At 42.4% G+C, this 11145-nt stretch overlaps 1 protein-coding gene across 3 annotated transcripts in view; it reads right to left on the minus strand.

Annotated features, from left to right (window-relative positions):
* Nucleotides 1–1467: 1467 nt before the first annotated feature.
* Nucleotides 1468–11145, minus strand: part of LOC107090162 (phospholipase D3-like) — a 16617-nt gene continuing 6939 nt past the window's right edge. For all 3 annotated transcript variants that reach the window (XM_015383393.1, XM_015383394.1, XM_015383395.1), the window contains exons 3-12: nucleotides 8423–9304; nucleotides 7834–8003; nucleotides 5942–6122; nucleotides 5738–5852; nucleotides 5539–5666; nucleotides 3503–3706; nucleotides 3277–3416; nucleotides 2995–3160; nucleotides 2809–2908; nucleotides 1468–2724 (exon numbers count right to left, since the gene is read on the minus strand). In XM_015383393.1, coding sequence (XP_015238879.1) covers nucleotides 2528–2724; nucleotides 2809–2908; nucleotides 2995–3160; nucleotides 3277–3416; nucleotides 3503–3706; nucleotides 5539–5666; nucleotides 5738–5852; nucleotides 5942–6122; nucleotides 7834–8003; nucleotides 8423–9304 — 2283 coding nt within the window. In that variant the 3' untranslated portion in view covers nucleotides 1468–2527. The remainder of the gene's footprint in view (nucleotides 2725–2808; nucleotides 2909–2994; nucleotides 3161–3276; nucleotides 3417–3502; nucleotides 3707–5538; nucleotides 5667–5737; nucleotides 5853–5941; nucleotides 6123–7833; nucleotides 8004–8422; nucleotides 9305–11145) is intronic.

Here is an 11145-nt window from a genome sequence, read left to right on the forward strand (position 1 = left end):
CTGAAACGAAGCAAAGGCTCATGTTTGCAGAGTAAAAAAATATCTGTAGGAAAGTTTCCCCGACTGAGACAAAGATGGAGTCCCAACTTTAACCAGTAGGGGTGCTAAACCTCAGTTACAGGTTTAGCACCCCCTGACGGCAACAAGCAGCACTGCAGTGGAGCTAACTGAACCAGACTCCCTCGGTGTTCTGGTAGGGTGACCAGGTTTGGGTTTCTGAAAAGGAGGAAACTTTTTTGGAGGGGGCGGCTGCTGACTGGACCGGACCAGGCCCCAGCCAGGGGACAGAGCGACCAAACCCTGCCTTGGAGCCGCCTTTGTCTAGGATACCGTCACCGGGTCGGGTTCGGTTGCTCAGTTCCCCGCTGGCTCCCTGTTTCGACTACGTGCTGCACTTTAGTCAACCAAAATCACACACGATTTTGAAATTCCCCACGAACATTTTTTTTTTCAGGTATGAAAAGTAGGACATGTCCAGGGAAAAGAGGGCATCTGGTCGCCCTAGTTCTGGTTCTGATACCAGACCACTTTGGACCAGCAGATTAAGAAGTCATGGTGTTCCTGGTAAATTCAAGGCCACAAAATCCTACCAAAAACCAAAATATGTCTGATCCATGGGCGATTCTAGACTGGGGCCAACAGGGGCCCCCGTAGATCATGTCCTGAAGAATAGTGTTGCACCGATACGATACCAGTATCGGGCGGGGTCCCTATCCAGTACTAAAATGGTGGCATCGGTATCGGCGAGTACCAACAGATAGGGCCCCGATACCATCTTGAGAGCCAAAAGTTTCTTCAACTATTGTCACCCATTCCAGTTAGGCAATAAAAAGTTCTACTGGGTTCACTTTATATTAGTCTTTTTCCTGCTTCACAAAGGAAGGCAGCAGCTCGACAAAACCATGATGGTAATTATTTTACATCCAAGTAGTATGCAGTTCTTCATATATACACACACACATCAATTATAAACAGATGGTTTCGGCCAATACTGCACAGCCAGGTATCGGGGCCAAAAGATGGCATCGGTGCAACTCTACTGAAGACATAATACTCAAAGGAATTCTAATGATAATATGCGCTGAAACAGAAATGGTTACTGATAGGTCCTTTGGAATGCATTTAATTTCTTTTTCTTAACAAATTCTGTTTTACTTATTATCTAAAAATAATAAGGTGATAGCTTCAGTAGAATTTATATAGGATCCCAGTTTCCATCTGCTAAAATTCAAAGCAAATAAACAAAAGCTTTATGTCAGATTTTATAGAAAACAGTAATTCTAACTTAAGTCAAAAATATGTAAAATTCCTAAATTCTGAATGTATATTGACCTAATAAGAAATTAATTAAACCTAATTCAATAGAAATTTCATTTTATGCAGCTTAATATATTTGAATCCCTTGCCTTTTTTTTTCAATTTCATTCTTTTCTGTGCCCCCATGAAAACATGCTGGCCCCATCGTGGCCCCCTGGTACATTTGGTCTAGAACCGCCACTGATCTGATCTGTTTGCTAACAACTATTAGCTTAGTTAGCTCCACTGTTTAAGGGAAGCTCAGACTGCCGTAAAGCAGTGCTATGGGTAACATGACTGTAACGGATCCACACCTCTCAAGTTACTTGAGTTTTTGATGAGAGCAGCCTACATACAATCTGAATGATGTATACTGACGTGAAGAATTATTTAAAACATTTCAAATCATGCCAATACTGGGGTCTAAAGCTGCAGAAAAAGCTCATTAGAACGCTCAAACAGGGAAGGGGTGTCATGGTCAGGTCCTCAGCAGAAAGAGAAACAGACATTAAAACTTTTGCATTGGAACGATGAATAAATCCCTTTTCTATTCGACTGAAGTATCCAGGTGGAGGAGAAACGATCATAAAGAAATCAAAGCCGATTCCTTTGAGCAGAATTTATTTTAAAGGAAACAGTTCGTCAGTGATCCATTGTTCCTGCTGCTTCCTTTGTTCGACCACACAGCAGCTTGACTCCTGTCTGCTTTATGACAGGAAACGGACATCGTTTATATTCAAGAGGAAAAATTCTACCGAAAAATCTGGGCTTCTTTGAGCAACTTATTTCTTATAAATGGAAAACTTAACAAAAAAACAAACACATAAAATACTTTCCCTTACACTCATTTGTACATTATTGATAGCCTCTGCAGTGTAAACAATGCTCTGGTGCATGCACCTCTTTGGAAACGCCTCCTTGCATGAAATCGTTTCAACTTGGCAAGGCCGAACAACTGGCAATATTTACAGAAATCTCCAGAGATGAAACGTGCAAACTGATCTCTTTTGTTTTCCTCAAGAGGAATCAGGAGCATCAAAGCTACTAGTTTGGATAAAAAACACAACGCAATTATATACAGACGAAGCTGGCAGCCAGCAGCAATAAAACAAGAGGCAGCAGTAAACCCAGCTGTATTTGGTCATAGCAACAATATTTGCATATTTAAGTGGTTCAGCAAAGCGGAACGCTGATCTAAAAGGCATCGTGCTTCACTGAGGGATGCAGCCCCTCAGCTGCGGGGACAGACGTCCACGCTGTCAGTGGGTAGCGTGGCGGCGTAGTCGGAGCTCCAGTCTCTCAGGAAGAGTTCCTCCGCTTGGCTCTGCAGAGTCTGCTGGCCCTCGTGAAGCTCGGCGCCTGTCTGGTTCACCACCAGGCCTACGCCTGCTGTGTGAGTGAAGTAGTTCTCAGACCAGTTGGATGTCCCTGTGAACAGAAACACCTTCAGTTTGGATTCTCCAACAGGTTTATTCTGGTTTTTTTCTCCATCTACCAGTTTAATAAACCCACCAATGTAGAGCGCTCTGTCTGTCACCATGTATTTGGCGTGATTGACACGTGCAAAGGGGATCTTCATCTGCTCCGCTGTTGAAGGCACCGTAAAGATTTTCTGCAAACAGAAACAGAGCTGAGGTAAACCTTCTGTTTCTCCTCTCGTTAGGAGCGTCTCGGCTGCGGAGCTGATCGTCGTCGTACCACGTCAACATTGCATTTCAGAGGAGGCCTGCTGAGCACCAGCAGGGACTGCAGGAAGGTGAACATGGAGGCTGGCGAGTGCTCCCAGCAGCTGACCATCAGTCTCACCTGCACCCCTCTGGTGCAGGCTGCAGCACGCAGGCTGGAGTCGATGGCGGGCCAGAACCTGAACCAACAAACGGAGATAAAGCTCCTCATTAGGATTAGGATTTCTGAGGTAGTGGAAAATCTATTATTTATAAAAAATAAAAAAAAATTGCTGCTAAAAATTTTTCTGTATACCTGACTGGCTCTGTGTACTGAGACAGAGGGAGGTAGTCCATGACAGAGATGTGAATGAACCTCTGGGCGTCTTCGATGACGGACAGGATTGTAGAGAGGTCATCGGAGCGTCCACGCGCTGAGATCGGTGGAGGTGCGCTCTGCAGGAGGACGGAGTCGGCACGGTGTGTAAAAAGGGTTTTTAAATCTTTAAAAACGTGAATCGTTGGTGGAATGGCGAACTTACAGACAGGTAAACCTGGGCAGGGACTCCGTTAAGCTTCAGCTGCAGAGGGTTGTCGGCGCTGGACAGTGCAGAGAGCCGAGCGGGCCAAAATGGTGGGAGGGTTCCTCTGTTGGCGCCTCCGATGGTCCAGTACACTCCGAAGATCCGGAAGGCATCCTGAGCCAGGCAGCTGCAGTCCTCCACCGACAGACCCACCTCCTTCACCTACGGTGGCCAAAGCGTAGATCAGAGTGTGCAACTCCGACACAGACTGGTCTGAATCGGACACGATGTGAGCTGAACTGGTATCGGGGGTCAGATAAGGTCACCAATACGATCACTGCATATAGACATGATTACTAGTATTTTCCTTTAAATAAGATTCCAATCAATTCTAGATCCTTCCTGTTTCTTTTTTTAACAAGTGGCTCTAAAAATTGCAGATACTTGGACAAAGTGGAAATCCTTGCCGGGACCCTGGTTCCAGGGGGGCTGTGCCTGAAAGGCCATTTATTTTGATCTGTACCATTGGAAAATTAAATTTCCATATCAAACAACTGATTTTATATTAAAAGCCAAAACACTGCAGGACCAGATATAAATATTCCCAAAGTACGTATTTAAAGCCTTTTTCAGCTTCAAAACTAAATGCTAAATGACAATTTGCTTATTATTATTGTTGAATATTAGAGATTTTGCAGAAATATTTTTATACATTGTTTAGCTTTACTTATATATTTCTACCCCCTTTATAGAATAGAAAATCCCTTTATTGTCCCACAATGGGGAAATTCACAGCAGCAGAAATATAAATAATAATATAAAAACATAACAGGGAAGAGTTAAAATATAAACAATAAAATACTGTACTGTAAAGTGTTTTAACAATATCAAACTGTGAACTTGGAGAATAAATAACCAATATGCAGCTATGGACATTTTTACTGTAATGGATATTTGAAAATAGCAGCAACATCAGAGATGTGCAGAATGACAGCAGCAGGTTATTTAACTGACTAAGGTTTCTATCATTACATTTGATTTTACTTGTTCCTGCTCCCGGTGGTTGGAACCTTTATTCCACTCTGGATTCTAATGAGTATAGTCTTTGTTCACTTTACAATAAAAAAATAATAAAAAATACAGTTTTGAAAAGTTTGGTATTCATTCTTTTCCTGCTTTGTGTGTCAACTGTCACAGTTACTAAACGACAGAGTATAGGCGGTAAAAGCCGCTGAAGGCTGGACCCGTTTGAATTCACAGCCAAAACTCTTCCGGTCTCCTTATTTTCAAGGCCTGCAAGGGATCCAGTCCAGGTAGACCACGTCCTTGGAGGACGCAGCCCATGAATTCAAACACAGCCTCTGTACTCTTTGAGCCTGCCCTACAGGGTATCATAACAGACACAGTCGAATGCCTCTTTTAGGTCCACAAAACATGAGGGCAAACTCCCATGAGCCCTCATATGTAAATGTGTTCAAATGAGGTTTCAAAACATAAAGGTTCATGTGAAAATCCATAAGATTACATCAGAATTCATTGGTTTGATATTTTCATATTAGTTGAAAATAACTATGTTATGATTTATAGTAACGTTCACATGAAGTTAGATGTTCAAGGAATTTTATTTAATTTAGCTACTGACTCAATTGGTTTTGTCTCCTTTATAAAAACAGAATTATGGAACAAAAGTTTTAGCCTACAAAATAAGGAGTTGTGTTTTTTATGCTCCAATAAATGGTAAAGGGCATATAAATTTGCATACGGACCTATTTATAACAACAAGAGCCGCAGCCTATAGGTAAGAGGTTAGAGTAGTTTGGTTATTTATGGAAGACATAAATCTGAGATAATTTACCAAACTGACCAGCTGAATGATCCAGCACAAAGTTTTGGCCCGACCAAAGGATGGGCAACTTAGTGTGACGGTATGTTTGGTTTATTATAGCATTTTGCATTAATTCCTTATAAAGAAAACATCCATAAAGCTCACCTGTCTTGCAGCAGTCATGCATCTAAACCTCTATGAAGTGGAACATTTCTGTTAGCCGCTGTACCTGACTGAGAGAGCGCCAGTCCATGTTAGCGCTACCCAGGTAGAAGTGCTTCTGGTCCACCACCCACAGCTTGGTGTGAACGATGCCTCCAGTCACAGCGTTGAGGTCCACCTCTCTGACTTCAGCACCTTCCACACACAGCATGGCAGATTATTCTCCAGATCTCCACAGCTTGCCTCTACAGTGATGAAAACCTTACCTGTGGCAGTCAGTTCTGCTGTGTCCTGGGTTGATGTCTGAGGGGCGTTTACAGCAATCTGGAGTTTTACACCTTTGGATTGGAGCTCCTTCAGCTGCTCAAAGACTTTTCTCCCCTGTGAAATGAAAGACCACAGAAGCATGGAAACTCCCACTAACAGGTGAGGCATTAATGCCAGAAACCTGTTCATGCTGCTACGCTCACCTGTGAGTCTGAGGGGTCAGAGGATTGGACATCGCTGTCCCGTAGTGTGAAGTAAAAAGCAGCTATGTGGACGGAGCTGTTGGCCTTGTGCAGCAGATGCAGCCAGCTGTCTGCGATGCTCGGCCTGGATGATGGAGAGGACGGATACAGACCCACAGGGATGCTCTCCACCAGCTGCACTCTGAACAATACAGAAGGACATCTGCTTACACCTCAGGTTATCTTTCATCTATCCAAGAATCTCATAGAATATAAAGGCAAGATAACCATTAAAAAAAACATATAAATAGGTGTCTAAATTTGTAAATCTAAGTCAAAACGCACTTAAATTTCTAACATCCATTTGTTCCCGGTTGTCAACATACTCTTACTTAAATTTTTGATACGTTTCTAAATATTTACTCATAGGTTTGTGATAAGTACACCCTGTCTACTTTTAAGGCTAGGCTTAAAACATTTTCATAAAGCTTATAGTCAGAGTGGTTCAGGTTATCCTGAGCTATCTATACAGTTATGCATCTATAGGCTTAGAATCCTGGAGGACATAGGGACCCCTTTTCATCATTCTCTCTCTATTCTCCTATTTATAACTTTATGCTCTCTCTGCTTTTCTCATCATAGTAGCTCCATCTATTTTTTTTAAAATATTTTTTCACCTGTTTTGCTGTGACATCATCCTGGAGAGAAATATCAGCTGGGCGGCTGCCATCTACAACTTCGATTATAGATGTCGGACGTGTTTTAATACAGTTTCTATCCTAGACATAGTTATGAGCTCAGCCTTTAATGTCACTAACTGGATGCGCTCTTTCTTCCCTTTGATAAGATACTGGCTCAGAGCTCATTTGCTTAACCGTTTCTTTTCAAGATAGTGTCACCAATGGAGCTAGCTTACCTTTACTAGCATAGAAAGTAATTATAGATTAGTGCTTCTATGTTCCTTTTGTACATCAGCTTCTGAGTCCTTGAACCCCAGTGGGCCACTGGTTCTGCTAAAGATAACTTCTTGTTAAGAGTTTTTCCTCTCCACTGTTGCTGCAAGCATGCATGCACAGTGTGAAAGTCAGAGGCACAATGAAGCGAATGTCTTCTGCGCCACAAGCCAATCCAGGAAGAGTGGACTTAGTGAATTCAATGACTGGATGGAATCAGCTGCTTTTTGTTAGATAGAAAACTTTTAACCTATCAGACTTTATTGAATTGCCTCTAAACAGCCGTGAGGTGACGTGTTTTGAATTGGCGCTTTAGAAGTAAACAGAATACAGAGTTCTCTACTCATAATTCTCTGCTTATAAATGTACTGATTTTTGCTCATAGATTTGTGAGTTGTAATTAGAAAATCAAATGATGAGATAAAACAGCAAGTGCTGTATATTTTCACACATTTTCAGATTTTCCATGCTGTTTGGGGTTTTCTTCCACTGTGACTGCTTCAAATACAGATTTGTTGCTGCACGCACAGTTAAAGGGCTCCACAGCGCTTTCTGCCAGAGTGGTGGTGCAGAGGTAGCCCATTTTCCCATCAGTGTTTTATGTAACCATTTTTTTTTTTTTTAATCGATACCAAGTGAAAGATCGATATTATATTGGGCAGCCGAATATCACGATATATCGCCAAAACGATTATTTCCCACACCCCTAGTTGTAATTGTATGTTTTAAAGTTATAACTTTGTTACTTATTACTTATATTTGCGTAGCTTAACTTTTAAACTTTTAGTCCCAGATATGAAAAATCTGAGGTCAAATCAATCAATGAGTTACAACAGGAAACAATCATTATTTACATTTACAAATTCAGACACCTACACATAGGCTTTTGTAAACAGTTATCTTACCCTACTAAAAAATTGCTTAGAAATGTTGGGTCTTTTATTTATAGATCTAACTTGCCTGCAGTCTGAGGTACAGGGCTCTGGGAACAAGCCAAGGCCCTCCAGCCAGTGCAGCTCTAGCTGAGCCATGAGATGGGCAGATGTGGGGAGCCCGTAGCGCCAGACATGCAGACTGAGACCTCCCAGCAGCAGCACGAAGAAGAGAGTAAAACAGGAGCATATCGACTTCTGTCAAACGAAGAGAGAAAACAGCATGGAAGGGATCAGCATTCCACAGCTGTCCCTGCAGGGCGTGGTCAGATTCCTTCAAATATATCTGAGACAGCTCAATCTGCCAGGAAAGCATAGCTGATCTGTCCTGAAAGGGAACCGCTGGGTTAAAATAAATCTGTAATTTATTTTCTAGTTTGTGAATCCAGATGCTTTCAACCCTTCTTATTGTGGGAGTAGTTCAGATGGGAGAGAAAGTGAAAATTAGCCACTTTCACAATGGGTGAAGTCAGAGGAGGATGTTTTAGACTTTCAGCAAATTTAATCTTCTCATGTAAGAAGCTGGATTTGGGAACTTTGGCAGCCTTCTGGTAACCTCGGAGTTACGGTAATTCATTGCAGGATATCTCTATAAAACACTACTGAGCGGAACTCACCTTTGTGGACTTGGCTGGTTTCCTGTTAGCCGTCTTATCCTGAGCCACAGGAGAAGTAGATTCATCCAGGTTAACCTTTTGCACCTTAGGATCTGGAAGCTCCGTCTGGCTTTCTAACTGATGTTCTTCCACCTCTTCCGAGTCGAGGCCCTCTGATGTCTCACTTGCCAGGTCCTCTTCACATTCTGCTTCCGAAGAACATCCGCTGCCCCTCAGTTCAGCCGTTTCCGCTGGCTCCGTCGCCCAAGGCGGTTCTTCGTCCATAATGGCCTCTACCTGGCCAACCTCAGCCATGTTGGACGACTCTTCAGACTTCCCTCCGTCTCCGGTGGAGTTGAGGTTCACCCAAGTCTGCTTTTCTTCTGAGAGGCTGAGGGAGCTTTCCTTTGGGAGGGAACTCAGAGGACCGTCTGCTGTGCTGCCTGCTTCGGTTTCTTTGGTGTCCTGCTCTGGTCTGAGAGGAGGTCTGGGGCTGGCGATCATGGGTCCCTCAGCAGACTCAGACAGACCCTTGCTTTTTGGAGCAGTTATTCCAGCTTTTTCCACATCGCTGGACACCGAGGGTGAGATCAAACCAATGCCTTGAACACGTACCGATGGTGGGGGGAACGCCGTTCCTCTGACCTCAGGAAGTTTGGACTTTAAAACCTCCACATCTCCACCTTTCTCAGAAGGTAGAGCTGCATAAACGGTGGCGTCTTTTCTGGGAGCAGGAGGCTCTGGGGTCTGGCTCCCACCCCCGGGTCGTTTCTGGAAAGTCGGGATACGAGAGACGGGTTTCCCACCTTTCCGATTCATGTCTTCTTTCTCCTCGAGCTCTTTCTTGCTAGATCTTTCATCCATGTGGAGACGATCCAGGACGACGCTGCAATCCTTCAGTTCCTGGGAAGAGGAGTCGAGAGACTGTCTGTAAAGCTCTGAGTCTAAACATCACCAGGGTAAGACGTTAACATTAACACAACAGCTTCACCGTCTTCCACTACTGCTGCTAGGCTTGCTCTGTGTGTGTTACCTGCTGTAACAGAGGAATCACTGGAATATGCACACACCCATTCAAATGAGCCCAGCGAAAAAGTCCCCCGCCCTGTCAGTGTTCGTTTACCCACGTGACACTGCCGTGACTACGGGACCAATTCATTCAAAGTTCTCACAGGCATGAAAGCTGGCTCTGCTTCTGACTGTAACATTTCATAAATACACAGGATGCTCCATGGCAACCGCCACACACTGCTCCTACAGAGCGTCAGCCGTGTGAGGTCGGATTTCTACACACCCGTCCTTCAACCGCCAGCCGGCATGGCTGTTTGAGCAGAATACCTACAGCTGGGAAAACAAAGGCAGGCAGAATATATGCAAAACATGAAAGAGGAAGAAACTCCCTCAGGTAATGCTGAAAGGATAAGTATGAGGGTATCAGTGAGCTAGGTTATTGGACCAGCTTTTGGAGCGTTTAAAAAAAAAAAATTAACCGTTTCCTTCATATCTTTCCTGGAGTTCACAAGAAACTGAAAGTACCCGACGAGGAGAAAAACAAGGCTTGATTTGGTCCTCTCTATAAAGCCTCACAACTCAACGCTATTTCTAACATTTTGAACTGAAAAAGCTTCCTGGATGGGAAGCGAAACATCTTCAAACTTGGAAACAATGTCCAGTAGATTGTTTTTTAACTTTTTTTTGGACCCGAAACAGGCAAATTATAGCTCCTCCTATATATTTAACATGCATATATAATGCAGTTTTGGCCTAATTTCTACTCTTAAAGGGTGTTTCCTTTAACAAATTATAGGTGATGACTGGTGTTGCTATTTTTATCATCATTAGTACTACAAGTAATAGTCATGTTATGGATAATGCAATATAAATTCCATGTAGAATAACTTTTAATTTTGTTCATTAAAAGGGTGGAATTAAATAAGCATTGTCTTCTTCCAGTCTTTTTGAAGACTTGTCTTTTTCAGTGGTGTCTTTGTCCTTTTGTTTTTGAATTACTGTCTTAAAAATGCATATTTAAGAGTAAGTATAATCCCTTTACTAATTAAATTAATTATTAATTCAATAATCAATTAATAGATATTAATTTATTGAGTTTTTTTCAGACCTAATCAATGTAACTACATCCAGTTACAATGAATACATGTTAACGATAAAATCCTTTTATCAGTTAATAATAAATATATTCTCTGAAACTATAGAAATAATTCTTGCATGTATTTTAAATAAGAAAAATGATACATGTTTATTTAGTAGGTATAAATAATCACTTAAGAGTTTATACACTTCAGCACTAGATCCTTTAAATTGGAAGGTATCTATTCTAAGGGCTAAGCACCAAAACTGAAACCATCCAACAATCCCTGGTTTGGAGCTCATTTATAAAGTCCCCCTTTTTCTCTTTCCATTAATCAAATCAAAAACTTGATTCTGAACAACTGTACGTCTTTGGGCCTAAAACTGGGGTTATTGTTTTTTCCTTTACAGAGCTGTTAAATCCGCCAACAGGTGAGTGTCCGGCTGGCTGAGATCTGAAGTGAAGCAAAACAAAGCAGATAACTGGGCAAACACTGGGCTCCCTGAACAAAGGGCCGGCCTTCGCCGTTCAAAGGGAACATGAGCCGATGGAGACGGATAGCACAGCTCTGTTTGTACAGGTTTAAATAATAAAGATAAAATCTGTCTTTGAACCACAGTGCCTGCAGTTTACAGACAACAGGTAAATGTGTAAA

Source organism: Cyprinodon variegatus, unplaced genomic scaffold (assembly GCF_000732505.1).
Source record: "Cyprinodon variegatus isolate N-32 unplaced genomic scaffold, C_variegatus-1.0 Scaffold283, whole genome shotgun sequence".
NCBI classification, from domain to species: Eukaryota; Metazoa; Chordata; class Actinopteri; order Cyprinodontiformes; family Cyprinodontidae; genus Cyprinodon; species Cyprinodon variegatus.